This window comes from Colius striatus, chromosome 14, assembly GCF_028858725.1.
Source record: "Colius striatus isolate bColStr4 chromosome 14, bColStr4.1.hap1, whole genome shotgun sequence".
In the NCBI taxonomy this organism is placed as follows: Eukaryota; Metazoa; Chordata; class Aves; order Coliiformes; family Coliidae; genus Colius; species Colius striatus.
Window position 1 is genome coordinate 12,011,897 of NC_084772.1, and position 16,393 is coordinate 12,028,289.

Sequence of the window (16,393 nt, forward strand, 5' to 3'; positions counted from 1 at the left end):
AAAGTCCCACTCCTGTCAATAGCAACTTCAGCATTTAATATTGGTATCAGGAGCCAAACTTTAGGACACCTTTAGGTTGAGCTTTAGAGTAGGCAGTGTTCACATTAGACTTCACTCATCTTTTCACAACTCTGCTAAGTTGGCATACAGAAATATCTACTGAATTGACAGTGTTCAGTTTAAAAAGCAGATATAAGAATTTTGCTATGCCTACAAAACATGGCAAAAGACCCCAACTCTTCCTCCTTAAGACAATTACTAGAAAACAAAGTAAAATTAAGTCAGTCACAGAGGCTATATCTACATGAGCTTTAGACCTATCACTTGTCTTGTGAAGAGTGGAGATAAAGACAGGTGACAGACAAAGGGCAACCTATCAGTTAAAGGCAAGTTTAAGAAAAGTGAATTTATTCAAGCATTCTCACTTCTCTAAGGGAAGTACACTGGCTTTTGTTCTTGGAGACCCATTGTTCCTCCAGCTGCAGAATAACAGACACTGTAGGAGACTATTGCAGATGAGTACTGGGGAAGCGTTCAGCTCTGTGTACAGAGGAATTGATTGTTAGAAAACTGCAGGACAGTGTGCAAAGCAGTTAATCACAGGATGTAACAGCCTCAGGAGAGGGTCAACATTAGGCTATTCCTACGGGAACAGCCATGTAAGAAACTGCATCTTAAAAAAACCCCAAACATTTGGTGGACAGAATATAATAAAAGGACAAAGTCTCTTCCAGTTACCTCAAACTGTAAGAGACTTCAGTGGCAACCAGAACCCAGCTCAAACTGGATGCGCACTAGCTACCCTGCTATTCCTCCATCACTAATATGTGGAATAACTGATGGTCCTTACCACTATGGAGCACAGATCTAAAGGATGTTGGAAAAAGCAAGAGCATAGTGGCAGTACTTTAAGGTATAAAAAGGATTCATTGCAATATTCAGCAAGGTTCACTTGCCATTACCACTGGCAATAAAGCTGCTTAAACACAGCAATGTAAGATAGGCCAACATACAGCCCATTTGCTACAACACAGCAGCTTTGAAAGTGCACTTTATAGAGCTACAGCATTAGAAAAAAACTCCAGGGAGATTCACAAACATCTAGCAGTAATTTATGCAGCATGTCAGGGGAGCTGTTAGGCAGACTGCGAAAAAACAATAGCTATGAGACACTTAAAACATTTTAGAAAAATAATTGTGTTGCTTAGGCAAGAGAACTAGGAAGTCATGACACATACCTTAACAGATTTTCAGCACCAGCTCTCATTCTTACTGCTCTTAAGATCTGTTGGTTTAGGACAGCTCTTTGATTTTGCAGTTTGCTTCTACCAGTCTCAGCAAGAGGATTACATCCCTAGAATCAATGAAACAAGGTATTTTGTTGCTGTTGAAAGAGACTCTGAAAAAGGAGTAACAATGAATTTGAATGAAGTTTAATGGCATGGGTTCTGGATGAATACAAACTAACTACATTTACATCAATGATGACTGACTATTTCTTTTCTTAAATCTGGTAATTAGAAGTGAAAGACACACTATGACCAAAGCATTTGACATTAAAATCCAGGGAGAAAGTATTTGTTTAAAGTTTATACACGTGTGAGACTCCTTACTCCTAAAACTGTTTTGCACAGAATCACTGATCTTCCAGTAACAACCAAATTGGAGAGTGTTATGATTCTACAGGTTTCATAAAAATTATATCTGGCAAGGCAAGAACATCAATCAAAGCTACTGTTTAACCTTTGAAAAAGATCAGAGTTGTTCCAAGAGGGGATATATGAAGCCTTGAAATGCAACTCTATGAGAAAATAGGCTTTGGTAGCACCACTCCTCACAGTTTTAAGAGCTTTAAGTACCTATGCTCTGTTCCTTCCAGTGCTCAGTCCTTCAGTACATTTCCTACCTCTCCTTCCCTAGGCTCCTCTCTTCAGATGTCAAACTTATTTTTGGCACAGTACTGCTTATCTGCAAAGCTCTTCCTCACACCCAGGCAATGCTCTCCATCTTTAGGTCTACCTCAGCCTAACCCAATAGCACCTTTGCTTACTGCACCAAAAATATGAAATAAGCTTTATAAGTTCTTTCATCTGAATACGTGTACAGTGCCAGATGCAACAATTTATCTGCCCATTAGTCTTCTTGTTACCTGTTGGCCAAATGAAGATTATACACTACAGAATCAAGTAAGATGGCAAAATGAAATAACGTAAGATGGGATAAGATAAAATAGGACATGTAATAACAGAGCTTGACAGGGTAAGATGATGACTATACCCTTCAGAAACCCACCAAATTAAGCTCTTGAAAAGTAAAGCATGAAATATAGAATTCACAAGAATGTTCCTGTGTATGTGCATACAAGCACAAGATAAACTACTGCAACCTGTGTTTGCGCAGGACCGAGCCATTGTATTCTGGAGAGCACTGATAAGCTAAAAGTGTTATAGATGAATAGAACTGCATGTTTGTCTTTTTTTTCAGGGAAACATAATCTTCACACCTATTTCAAACAGGTTAGAAGTTTCACTTCCCCTTATTTATTCCTTGCCCCTGCTCCCCCAGTTTTTAAAGTATCAAAAATCTTTGAATATTAATACTCATTTATAGTAATCACTTTTAACATTAATACCCTTAATTAATAGTACCTTTAATACTTAATACCACTTTATAGCCAACCAGCACATCCCTGCAGCCTTAACTAAGGATTCTGAAGCAAGTAAGACCACTCTCTTTTAAGGCTTTCCCTTAAATAAAGCATGTACTTTTTGGGCAGCTTTGCTGGCTATCGTTACAAAGCTTATCAGGGTCCTACTGGACCATGCATTTCACAAGAAGGCAGCTCAGATCTGCCTCATACAAATCTTCCCTCAAGTACTCCAGCCCCTAAATTATGCACTATTTTAGACATCCTCTTAGAAAAAATTTGGTTTGATGTAATAGCATTTATAAGTCTCTCAAAAAGCTCTAATTATGAGTGGTCAGGCAATGACACACCAGCACAACAAAAGCAACTATTTAAACAGAACATGAAGTTCTAAGCTATTTGAAGTTCAGATCTTATTTGGGTTGGCAAGTGAAGGCAAATTGGCTTGACAAGAGAGAAAAGAGCTGATCAATCAAGATTACACTAGTTCAACTGAGAAAGTATGTAGCCTAATATCATTAATTTTAAATCCCCGATTTGAAAAGTTTGTAATCAATAGGAAAAATGACAGGAAGCTTGTGTAAACATCTTCAGAAGCATCATTTGATGGATAACTTGAAAGAACACATCACAATAAATTACTCTTATTGCACAAATGTTTCTGCATAGAAGTACCAATTACAGCAGAAGCCCAAAACTTGGGTGGGCAACAATACTTGCTTTGTTGAGAAAGCACTGGCACAGAAGATGAGCTCCTTACTGGAGAGCACATGTGCATGTAGCAAAATCATTAATTCCTCTCAGATTAAAACTAGTCCTTTAATTACCAAATACTTTACACAGATTTATACACAGACAGAGACCTAAGCAAGGCACACTTAAAGGTACAATAGTCCGTCCACAAGATGCTTTCTTCTCTTAGCCTGTTTTTTTTTCTGGGCTGTCACTATTTTTCTTACTTTTTTTTCCTTCACTTTCTGTTGTATAACCTTTCTCTGGTACTGGTATTCAGAGTTTTCTCTCCTTCCATTCTATCTGTGCCATTTTCATTTGAACCCTGCTTTTTACATTGTTTGAATACTTGATTCTCATCTTGGGCCTTTCATCTCTATATCCCTCTATAGCCATGTGATACTTTCTTCGAACTTCTTTCTCAGGTACTTATTCCAAGCATCCTTCCTGAACATCTCTTCGCCTTGCCCTTGTCTTCATTTTCTCTGTAAAGCTACAGCTTCTTTCCAGAACTCCCTGCCCTTCCTGTGTGCCAAACAAGTTTCATGACATCATTAAAATACTCCTTTTACAGTTTTACTCTGGGAAATTTTTCAGGAAGATCAGCTGCCTGACTCTTAAGCCCAGGAAGCTCAGTTTAAGGGATGTGTTTATTTCAGTGGAACTTTGACCAAGCTCCAGCCTAGAAATCAAACAAGCTCCCTTTGCAGTTTTGCACTCATTGTTCGTGATCTTAAACTCTGCAAAGAGAAGGAAAAAAAAAAGGCAGAAGCCCTTCCCTGCATTTCAAGACCAGGCACTGATCTCTGCATGAAGCTTTAAATCAAAAAGACCCCTGGGGCCTAAGAGAACAAGGTATTGACAGACTGAGGCATCTGTATCACCTGCAGTATGCCTGGAAGTGCTGCACTTTTGTCTCCTTTGATGAAAGGCTTCTAGTGGATAGAGGAGTCTGTTTTCAGAGTAGGCTCACCTGCTGCAAGCACATATCTCCCACTTACTGCTCAAGACCTGTAAGGAACTTGTACTTTACCCTGGAAAACATTGTTTTCCCCATCTCCTGCACAGGGAATGAGGCCACTCAGCTAGTTTCTGTTCATTTGGTGGCTTACATTTTCTATTCTAATCAGGCTGCCAGAAAAATTGAGAAGTCTGCATACAGGACAATGAAAATAACCAGGGTCTGAAAAAACAACAAGCCATGGGAAATACACAATCTGGGGAAGATTCCCCCTTGTTTAAAGCATAAATTCTGTGTACTAAAAAGCTATTTAGCAGACAAGTCCAAAAAAGTGCTTTTTGTTGTTTTCCTCCATTTAAGAGATTCCTTTCCCAGACAGCATTTGTAGTTGGCTCACACGTGGATTATCTCAAGAATGTTAATGTTCAGTTCATTACAATATTTGTCAGACAAATTTCCCAGTGGTTTCCACACCTACTGTTTTATTTATTGTCAACAGGATGCTAGATGCTTCATTTGATCACTAGGTATTTCTTTGCTGAGCCAAAACAACTTGGAGAGTGAACTTATTTTTACCGTGGCTTATACACTATCAGTAAAATCAAACAGCAACAAAAGAACAGTTATTAGTAAGGAAGTTCCAAAAATGCCCACCATTGGACAGTGATCTAAGCTTTCATCACACATGGGGTGCAAGGGGAAAAAAAGACAAATAAATTGAGTAACTCTGATTTAAAGACAATAGTAAACTCAGCTATCAGTTTGTGATCCTTTTTCCCCTCAGAGCATAGCTGCACCTCTTTATGAAGCGTTTAAAATGCACAAATATTCTTATCCTTGGCTCCTGAAGCAATAAAACCTTTTCAAAACCTGACGTTCAGTTAGCTAGTTACTTCATTTCTTCCTGTGTGGTTGAGCAGCATTGTTGAATTGCAGAATGAGGAAGCTAACGTGTTTTTAAAATATCATTATCGGAGTCAAGATCTGCACAGGAGTTATAGGTTCTTGCCATGTGTTATTTATGGAGCTAGTCAGGTAATGTCTTGAAAGAACCAGACACTGATATTAGACAAATAAACACACACCTCCTGATGAGGGCTGGCCTGTGCAGGGCCTGCATGTTTGATAGCTCTGACTAATTAATAGGGCATGCTGACAGATTCCAATGGGATTGCTGCTCATCTCTTGTTAGAACTAATGCCTGAGCTTAGGTGGCAGGATATCCCAGCAGGTTTTATTTTGACGTTTATAAACATCATACATGCTTACTTGGCAAACAGTTGCATTATGAATGTCTGTGGGATCCCAGTGTGACACTGTCTCTGCCAGACCAGGCACAGACAGCAAAAGAGCAGGAGCTCAAGCAGAGCTAGGAAGCAGCTGACTGACTGTTCAGGACTCACCTGGGATTTTGGGGAAATTCTATTTTACAGACTATATGGAGGCAGAGAGGGTAGGTGGGCAAGTCTGCAGTCAGGTACTCCAGGTTAGCTATGGAGGGACACTATCTTGCCTCTGTACAAGGCACCAGTATTCACATCCCATCAGAAGAAGCCTTAAAATGCCTTAACCCAAGGGGTATCGGCAGGACTTTTATAGTTTTCAAAGTTTAGTCTCTAGGCCTTGAGAAATTAGCTACCACAGAGGCAAGACAGCTGTCAAAAGTATGGGTCCCAAATAAAGAAGTTGTATTTTATTTTAATGCCAAAAGTTCTTTCAAGACAGAAACATTTTTTAGTATCAGAAATCCAGTTGTGGACACAAAAATCAAGACTGCCAAACAATGAGCAATCGCAGTAAGCATTTGAAATTAACATAAATATGACCTAGGAAGTAGTGGTTTGAACTTTTAAGAGGAGCCACAGACTGTCCGAAGGTGACACAGAGTTGAAACTGGGTGTGCCTTCTTAAAACAAAACATTCCTTTCCAGCCAGTGCAACCTGTGCTGCTTGTCACGCCCAGCAGCGTACGCAAATGGCCGTATCCTCCAGATATTTCAACGTGTGGGGAATTTAACTTACGTACAGGACTTCTTCAGCTGTAATAGCAGTCATAGTAAACATGATTCACAGCAGTATTTCTAGAACTGATCCCAAGTCCTGCTAATTTATTATGTTTATTTCTTTACCTTCTTCCACTATTATATTTAAACTTTCTCTTTGTATGTTTCTATAGTTCTGAAGTGTTAGCTCTATCTTCCAAGTTTTTCAGTAGTAGAAACTTTATCTACAGTAAAAAAAAAAAGGAGGAGGGGAAGGAGGCAGATTTGGTCTTCTAGAGCCTGGTCTACTTGTAGCATGAACAAGTACTTTACAGTTCTTGGCCTCAAAGACTAAAATAAAAGTTTTAAAACTAAATATGAAATATTTAAGTATTTTAAGTATGAAATTCAAAGCACATGTGTTCTATAAAATATCCCATCTTGTCACATTGCTCACTAAGCAAAACGAAAACTTATGTTTCATCAGGGATGTCTGTCTCTTGACTAACCAGGTTTCAGATGATTCTTAGTTTCACATGAAGGCCTACTTTCAGTTTTAGGTCTTATGAAGTTGTATATAATGAGTGGATAGGCATGACAAGGGGTATGAATCATCGCAACATGTTTCTGTCCCACCAGACAAGTGGCAAGAGAACAAATAGGCAAATGAATATTCCTGTGTCAATGCTAATGTTGATGGTTGCCTGGCTACTAATGACTGGGAAAAAAAAATAAAAATCACATAAGATAAACTCCAGTGGAAGCACAGGTACAGCAGGTTGGTAAACTGATACATTAACCACAGTTCAGGGGGAAGCCCTGCAGAAGAAACCCCAAAAGCTAAGGAGGGGAAAGAAAAAGAGTTAATTAGGTAAGTACTGATTCACAAGCTGGTTACCATACCTATCATCATTTTCATTTATAGAACTGCTTTCTGTTTTTAGCCTCTTCCTCTGACTAGAAAGACTAATATATACAGTCTTTCTTTCTGAATCATCAGCTTGGACTATATGATAAATATCTACCCTTACAGATTGAACCAAAGCCTTAAGAAAGGGAAGAGAAAGCAAAGTAAGCATCTTCATTAAACTGACCAGAATCTAAAGATTCATTAAGTTAGCTGTCCTACTGCTCAGCCTCTATGTAGCTCAACGGACTGCTATCCCAAACAACCAAATGGAAGTCAGGATGCTTAGTGCTGTACCAGCAGACACTTGGAGAGCTAAAGACAGGGTAAACTTGGAAGATGAACTATGGCTTTTTCTTATCACTTATTACAACTTCCTGATTAAGGAATTTGAAAAGTTATGGTCTGCATAAGGTGTTACAAAGTAGTAAACTGAGATAGGAAAGAGATAATAGAAAGAACTTGTACCTAGATATCTTTTCCATCCACTGCTCTTACCCACACACAAAAAAAGAAAACCCCCAAAAAACCAAGGCAGGCACAGCCCTACTTACAGGTCACCATGCAAGTGCTCGATCCTGTGACTGGATGAGTACTACTTTATAAATAGCCAGAGTTCTGTATATTGGCATGTTTTGGGATATTTACCTTGTGAAAACTTACTGGTCAAGTGGGGTTGGGTGCTGTAATGAAAAAATATTTATAAAAGTAGATAAAAGCAGTCTGAGAGGCCAAATAATCCACAGAACCATGGCAGGCTTAATGAGTAACTTCCTCAGAGGTGGGAGAAGCATCTCACATAACAGAGCAAGAGGAATTAAAGCAGGTCTGTCCTTGTGTGCCGCTTAGGTCAAGAGAGCCTTCCTGTCTACGTGCCTTGGCTGATTTTAAAAACAAAGTGTTCTTATCATTAGTTTTGACATTATTTTCTCTTTCACAGGGAAGAAAGACCGGGTGCAGAATTTGGATGAATGTGTGGGATATGCATGGCCGATTAACAGGCTGCTGCCAGTAACAGTGAAAGAATGTGGAACTCTGCACTGAGGAGGTCGAGGCACAAGGCTAATGGTTCCAAGAGCACTCACACCTCTCAGGATTACAGGTACAGTTTACTCTGGCAATGTACCATGGAATACACAGAACTAAGCTATCTGCACCTGATGGTGGAGATAAACAAAACACTAGCAGAACCAGTTTCCTGGTGCACTATCCTCACAGAAAGTTAAAAATTCTAGACAGAGGCTGCATCCTCTTCTTGGAAAGTAAGGTGCTTTTGCCACATCCTCCTTTTGGATACCAGCACGGATTTTTTTTATATTGTTTTTGTTTTTTAATACAAAAATACTCCTCATAAGTTCAGTTGCAGATAATCAAATGGTTAAAGAGGGTTATTTTGGAAGGGAGGTAAAAAGAGAATAGAGGCAACACTGATAGAGTTGTATATACCCTGTGTGGCTGCACAAGTAACTTCTGTAAAATTAGATGTTTAAAAGGTCCCCACAGAGCAGCTCTGACATCACTGGAAGACAATAGAGAGAGGGAGTCTGAAGCACAGTGTAAAGTGGACTGCAGTAGCTGCCACTCATCACATCTCAGAATCCCCTGGCAGTGTCACAGCAAGTCTATATTTCTGGTGCAGCAACAGAAGTCAAAGCAGGAAATAGGACTGTGATCTGCTTCCCCATTCCTGGTCATGGCCCTTTTCACATACAGCCAGTTAGAGTTTTATAGGAAAAAAAAAAAGTGCTAAACAAGAATTAAGTTATTTTACCTATTGCATCTTGTTTCTGGTATGCTATATTTGAGACTTCAAAAAGCATAATGCACCAAAGGGCACCAAAACCTTGAGTATGCTTCCCACTGTAATCCATTCATCAAAATAAAGTATCGAGTGTCTAAACCAAATGGATATTGTATGAACTGCTCCATTTTTCCCAGTTATAAAATGTCATTGTGCACAATATTCTTGTGGAATGAAGTGTGGATGGCACCTCAATGTGTATATAGTGCTTGGAAGCCCTTTTGTGAGCGAGACTGATACAAAGCAAGTGTTTTCACCTTGCTCCACAGCTTATACAATAAAAACGTCAATTAAGAAAATGTCTTTTGATCAAAAAAAATGAGGACTAGCCTTGGAAATTTATGGATTCTGCACTGCCAGTCTGGTAAACCAACCTTCAAATCCTTTCAGGAAAACAAGAAGTAATGTGATTTCAAAAAGGGAGGGGAAAGCAATGCAAAGGAATTTAGGGGGGAGCAGAAGACCCAAGTCACACATGAACAGCTCCATCACTAGTTTCAGTTACATGAAATAACTTTGCATACCATTCAGATGAACATGTAAGGCTTAAAGGTACTCTGTCCAAAGCCTCCTTGGGTTCACAGCTTGTATGTGTTCAAGAGTCCCGGAGTGAGTATGTTTGGGGTTTTGGTTGAGGTTGGGTTTTTTTCCCCTCCCCCTTCTAGAACTACCGAGTCAGAATGGAAGCTCTGGTCTTTGAGACCATTTCACTAATGTATAACAAGGAATACTGGTTTCCTGCTTACATCCAACTTTTAGGGACAGAAGGCTTTGAGCCTGATCTGAAGTTTACAACTTTAATAATGACATTATGAGCTGAGTGAGCCTTTCAAAGATCGGACTGATCAGAGGGAAGAATATTCCACTGCAACAGTGGCACACCCAGATTTAGTATCAGATTCACATCCATTTTCTACTGCTTTAAGACACAGGTAATTCAAAAGGGGGAATGATGTTCATGATTAGGTATAAAATTGATCTTACAGTATTTTCATAAACGAGAAAAACTTAATTCCTCTCCAGAATATGAGGTTTACACTGATCTAAAGCTGTTTCAGTGACCTTAACCCTACCATACAACAATTTAATTGAAAATCAATTCAGTCTGAGTACGGAAGATACACTCCTCTTATGACTCATGAACCATAACTTAGCTATTAAGCTTCAGCTAGTCCCCATCAGTAAAAATTAATAGGTGAAAGAGTTTATTTATCTAACTTAACGAACTTAAGTTCACGAAAAATCAGTTTTTTTGCTAACATGCCTCAAGGCAGCCTATAAGCATCCTGCTCTATAGAAACCATACCTGGGAAAACTCTCAGTAATTACAACTTTGCCACACTTCATGATTTCCTGCTATGGACTACTAAGAAAGAAGCTATTACTCACCAAATATCATAGTAAGATTACTCAAATGAGGAAACCGGACAAGATTTGGTTCAAAGGTTTGTTTCGGTCTGTCTAGTTATTTATAGGGCAGTACTGGTTTCTTGCAGCATGGCTGGCACAAGTGAAACTTAACTCTTTTCAGATGAGAGTAGTTTTTCTCTGCTAAAGAGCAATACTGTGGCTTAAACTACCTTAGGCTTACGAATTTGGTAACTACTGGGGGCAAAATCCAAAGAGCCTGTAAAAGGACAGCAGACCAATGCTGTGCCTGCCTGCTTGAGTAACCCTGGCAGCAGCTGAAGTGCATCCTAGCAATATTATTGTGCAGAGGTGAGCAGTAACAATCTGATGTGCAGAGCTTCTTTTTTCCCCCTCCATAAAATAAAGGGTTTATGGTCTTATATCCAGATCTACACCTAAACCCCACTGTAACTACATCTCTGTTCAAAGCCCATAAACAGTGGAGAACTTAAAAGCAGCGCGGGAAGGCTGAATCAAAGCTCGCCAAGAACGGCACTTAATGCCCTCTACCTCCGGTGAAGTTCACAGAAGCCCACGGGGCTGCATTACAGGCGATACTTAACCATAATTACTGTTGTGCAGAAAGAACTCAGGTGCAGGTTATGGCATAAGCCGCCCACTCAGTCTGAAAAGTAATTAGGGCAGATGTTTATTAAAAACTTCCTAACGAGTCTGTTAACTTCACTGCCTTACTCCAGTAAATTTTCTTACAGGTACACAAAGCAATTTACTAGAGAGCGAGCGAAGGGACGCGGTGAGAAGCAAATGAGCAAGCGCACAGCGAAGAAAAAGAAGAAAAGGTGAAATTTCACTCCTTTCGTAGAGGTATAAGTGCTCCTGTCCCGCGAGGGGCCCCGGCCCAGGGACGCGCCGCCGCCAGCGCAACGCGTACACGCGGCCGGAGCCCAGCCGGGCCCTCGCTGCCCCTGGCCAGGGGGGTGCACTCATCAGGAGCCCAACTGCCCCACTCTCGCCTCCCGTCCCTCCCGCAGAGGCAGTTCCCCGCCGCCACGGGCCGCCGAGGGACTGACCTCACGGTGCTTGGCCAAGAAAAAGCAGCCCACGAGCGGCACAGGGCAGGGGGCCGCCTAACCAGCCCTGCCCGCGGCGGGGGCTGCCCCGAGCACACAGCCCCCCAGCTACAGAACCCGCTGCCCCGAGCCGTCCGCCGCGCCTCCCACCTTCCGAAAGTAGCCATCCTCCGCCGGCTCCGCCACCGGGCAGCCGCGGGGCGGCAGGGCGTCTGTCATCTCCGGGCCAGGCAGCCGTCCTTCTGCTACCGCGATGCGAACGCAACTGCAGGCAGCCGCGACCCTACGACAAATGCCAGCGCTACCCCCGGGCGCCGCCCGGCTCCGCCTCCGCTGGTGCGGGGAGGAGCTGCCCCGCCGCCCTGCCCCACCGCGCCCTTGCGGGTGGGCCCGGAGGGGTCCGGGTGGTGAGCCGTGGCCGCTGTCCCTGGAAGCCCTGCAGCCGGGTAGCGAGGCAGGTGCCCCTCGTCTGGGGACGGGTGGCGGCCACGACTGTCTGGAAGCGGAGCTCAGTATCCCCGCGGCCCTTTGGCTGTGCTTCATGCGCCGCTGAAGGTGGCAGCGCTGGGCTGGCCGCCCCGAAGGGACCGCTCGCTTCTTGCCGCTTCTTCACGGTCTCCCCGTGGTGACGGCCACCACCTCCCACGCCCCTGGCAACGTGGGGCCGCCCCCAGCTTTCCCTGGGCCCGGTGGATAAGGTTTCCCGGGAGTGGCTGTGCCTCAACACAGGCTTATTCCTCTGGGGGATGCTCCGTGAAGCTGGGGGTGTCCGCTAGCAGCGGGGAGCATTTACTGGGGACAGTTCCTGTGGCCCATACAGCCCCATGGCCCCTCTGCGATGGGCTTTTTGGGTATGCGTGGGACTGCCAGCCTAGCTCGCACTTGGCCTCTCGGGAGCCCCGAGCTCCCACACTCTTATCCGAGGGAGGACAGGAACCCAGGAGAGATCCCAGAACCTGGCCCCTGATAAGGGCGACAATATCTCGGTGAAAGGCAGAGAAGGTCTCCAGCTCTGGGAAACTGCTGTGGGATCAGCCTCAGCATTGCAAAAATCTGCAGTGTTGCACTGAAAATCTCCTATGTTGGAAATGTTCTGTTGTGTAACTGGTTTTGCAAGTGTTGTTATTGGATGCTTGAGCAAGGAAATTGCCAATATTGGTTCCTATTACTAGCCAGGCCTAACCTACAGAGTTAGAGAAGCATTTAAGAATACAATACAGAAAAATACTTGATGTTCCCAAATTTAGTTTCCTCCCCCACTTCTTTTATCTTGTTTCATTTTCTCAGAAGTATGGTGTAGTTGTGTCAGGAGAAAATCTGCAGACACATTTCGTTATCAAAGGAAACATATCTTTGGAATTAACTGAAACTTTCTTTGAAGACACCGGTGTCTCCAGAGGCTCACACAGAGCAATGTGGTTAAACTGTGTGTCTACTGCCTGTTCTTAAGGAATAAGACCAGAGCCAGCATCTCAGAAAACGGGATCCAAAGATCTGTCTGTCTTGAAGTCAGCCGAGTTTTGCACTTTCCAATTTTGTTCACTCTTGCCCCAGCACTTTTTCTTTTTCTTTTTTTCAATAATTCTAATGCTACTGGATGAATGTATCCAATTACGTGTTAAATTGAAAGAGGTAACACGGGAAAGTAGTTTAACTGGCTCAAATTTCTATTTAGAGGGTGTACAAATTGTTTTACATCATCTTTTTAATGCTATTAGATTATGTACTTACCTGCCAAATTAAAAAGGATTTTAAAACTTAAGTCTTCCAAGATCAGTGTGAAATTCCAATGCAAGGCTTCTAAATTAGTTTAAGTTAATATAAACGAGAGCCAAGTGTGCCCACCTTGGGAATTTGCACTGCTTTCACTGGGTTTATTGAAAACTGATCTTGCTGAAAGGCTACAGCTATTACTCCAAACAAAGTCCTAAGCATTTGCAGCCGGGCCAAAGGATCAGACAGCTAAAAACAGGATGAGTGTCTATTTTCATGGGTATGTAGAAATGAGAAAATTGCAGAAGTTTCTGCACAGTATGATACCAAAAAAATAACTTCTAACATAACTTGGTGGCAAAATGCAGCCTTTCTTCATTGCTGGTGGATTGTTTCAATAAAACAAAGTCAGCAGTGTTTCACACAGGAAATTTCTACAGCAAATTCAAGAGAATTCAAGATAGCTCTTATAGGTTTCCTCCCCCATCTTTAGCGTCCTGATATATCACCCAGTACTCTCACAACTGCCAGATTAGACTGTGCCTTCCCCTCACTTGCATAAAGGGTACTTGGTCACGACTATATTAGGACTTAAGTAAGTCACTGTAAGTTTTGTCTGCATATGGTGAATATATTTTTTTGCAAAAGGCACATGTTGATTTTATGGTCTCAGTAGCCATGGCTGAGTAATGACTGGGTAGGAGTGCTCCCTGACCCTGGAATGTAAATTGCAGCTTAGAACATTCCAAAACCTGATTTATCCTCAAAAAACCCACTCCCTGCTCTTCTCACGAGTTGGTAAAAAATCTTCTCTCCAGTAGCTTTCTGGTTGCTATTAGAATTCCTAAATAGAGCCATCTATCTAGATGAATTCAGGTGGCAGACTTTCTCAGTTCTCACAATTATATTAATCACAACGTTTGATTTGCTGCATTGTAAAGACTGAATAATCTGAAAAAGGGGCATGTAGATGCAGGTGTTTGGTTGATTTTTATCTTCAATGTTAGAAGAGAGTAAATTCAGTAATCTGTTGCACTGAATGGGGCCCTATCTCTGAGAAAGCATCAAACGCTTAAACGTTTGCATCCAAAGAAGATCAGCACGTTGTGCCTAAAGTATTGAAATTGAAGCAATGAATCTTATCTCTGCATCAGATCTCTTTGTTTTACAGAACTCTGTTTTATGGTGCTATCTGGCTTTGTGCATCTTCACAGACAAACCAGCCAGGTGACCCAAACAATGACCAAGCTGAAACAGGCATAGAGTGGCAGAGCTTCATTTTGTCTCATAACAGTAAAGTTAAAAGGGACCAGAACTGGGACAGGCTTACCTCAGACACACGGTTATATATATGTGTACATGTGTACATTATGTGCCATATTTCTGTTGTGTTTCTATCACTGCACTTGCACAGTCAATGCTGTCCTTTTTCTCCTCTCCTAACTTGAAAAAAATATGTGAATATATGAAATTCAGTCTCTTCTTTTTGGCCACTAGGAAGGGTCGCACTCTGGGAAATTAATTTCCTGCTCTGGACTCAGTAGGGAGAGGTGCTGCTCTCTGAAAGGAGAATGTTTTCCTTTTTTGTGATTTTACAGATCTTGTGGCTACAATGGTATCACATGCCTTGAAGACAGCTTTTGTCACAAATAGGCTGTCAGCAAAGGCACATTAGAATGATACCATATGAAGGGAGAAGCATGCATCAGCTCTCGCTGTTTCTAAAGGTAGGTTCTTGATTTCTGAACTCGACACTTAGTTATATATTTCTCCTCTTATTGTTAGTGGCTTTGAATACGAAACTTTTGTTCTGAGTGGAAAGACAAAAAGACCTTGGTGGCCTGTAGCTTTAGGGTTGATGAATTCAGTTGCAGTGAGTTAGTGATGTTAGCATCATCCTTCATTTCTGAAGATTTGCAGTTCTCAATGAGCAAATGTCTGACTACGGTAGGGAAGTTTTAGATGAGAAGAGGGGAAAAGGGGTCACAAGTTGACAGTTTGATTGTTTTTTTCTCCACTCTCATCTCTTTCCAAATGTTTTCTTTGAGGGGAAAAAAAAAGTTTTTGAGAATGGCAAAAACGGGGCTTGGGGCACAGTAGCAACAGTGATGTGAATCTAGTTTGAGATTTTAGTAGGTTTAAAAGATGTAGGAGATTTTCAAGTTAGAAAAGTTTGAGAGTAAAGAATGGAAGGCATTCTCATAAACAAAAGAAGGTCATCTACATTTTATGACAGATGAATTGAAAAGGGCCCAGACTGCAAGTAATAAGTAGAAGGTTTCCTTACCAGAAAATTTCCTGAGTGGAAGCAAAATGGTATAAAAATGGTACAGGACCTCAGTCTAAAGGCTTTGGATGGCCATGATAGGATTGGCCATAGGTGCAGCATTTCACTGCTGCTTCTTCAAGGTATCAGGTGTTGGCCACGTTAATTGCAGCTTCATGGTAAAAAACCCCAACATTTACTATTGAATAGCCAATATACTTTGCCTTCAATATTTGGTTACTGCAATTGTTTGAACATAGCAGACAAGATTTTCTGTTAACATTGTGCAAAAAAGGTTTATTTAAGCCTGTGTGTTAAATCAACATGACATGGAATTGACTATTCAGGAACAACGATTTCCTAAACAAAGAAAAACAGCTACTGTGCTAACAACTTATTTCACCACTATATGTTCTAGCTAACTGCTTACTAATTAGTAATGATGAGAAGAGATAATGCATGTAGATAAACGTCTGTGGCTTTTACTATATTGTTTCAAAGGGTATTGTAGACCTAAGTTAAGCAGAGTATTCCTTATTTGCATGGAACCTGGTAAATATTTCCTATGGAAACCTGAAGCCACATGAAACTCTGGTAGTTTCACTTTGAAAGAAACCAGTTCTGTGCATAGAAACGCACACAAATACTGGATTAGCAAATACACCACTAAACTTGCAGAAGTCTTATCTGTTTCTGCTAAGGGTGGGGATCACTCAAGAGTGTGTTGTGATTTATTTTCAAGGATTTCAAGAAGCTGGTGATACTTGCTTTAAAAAAGTTGTGTATTGACAGAATCGATCATCAGCACAAAATGAAGTGGGTTTTGTTTGAGTTTGTTGTTTTGTGGGACTTTAAAATGTATGTTGTGATATAGTAAATATGATTGTTAAGGAAACACGTAAACTGGAGAATTCAAATTAATCAAAATCATCACGTAACACTG

General features: G+C 41.4%; 1 protein-coding gene across 1 annotated transcript in view; it reads right to left on the reverse strand.

Moving 5' to 3' along the window:
• Positions 1–12,061, reverse strand: part of RHPN2 (rhophilin Rho GTPase binding protein 2) — a 30,396-nt gene extending 18,335 nt beyond the window's left edge. Inside the window, exons 1-2 of the mRNA XM_062007561.1 lie at positions 11,622–12,061; positions 1,239–1,354 (exon numbers count right to left, since the gene is read on the reverse strand). Of these exons, the coding sequence (XP_061863545.1) occupies positions 1,239–1,354; positions 11,622–12,014 (509 nt within the window). The 5' untranslated portion in view covers positions 12,015–12,061. The remainder of the gene's footprint in view (positions 1–1,238; positions 1,355–11,621) is intronic.
• Between the last annotated feature and the right edge of the window lie 4,332 nt (positions 12,062–16,393).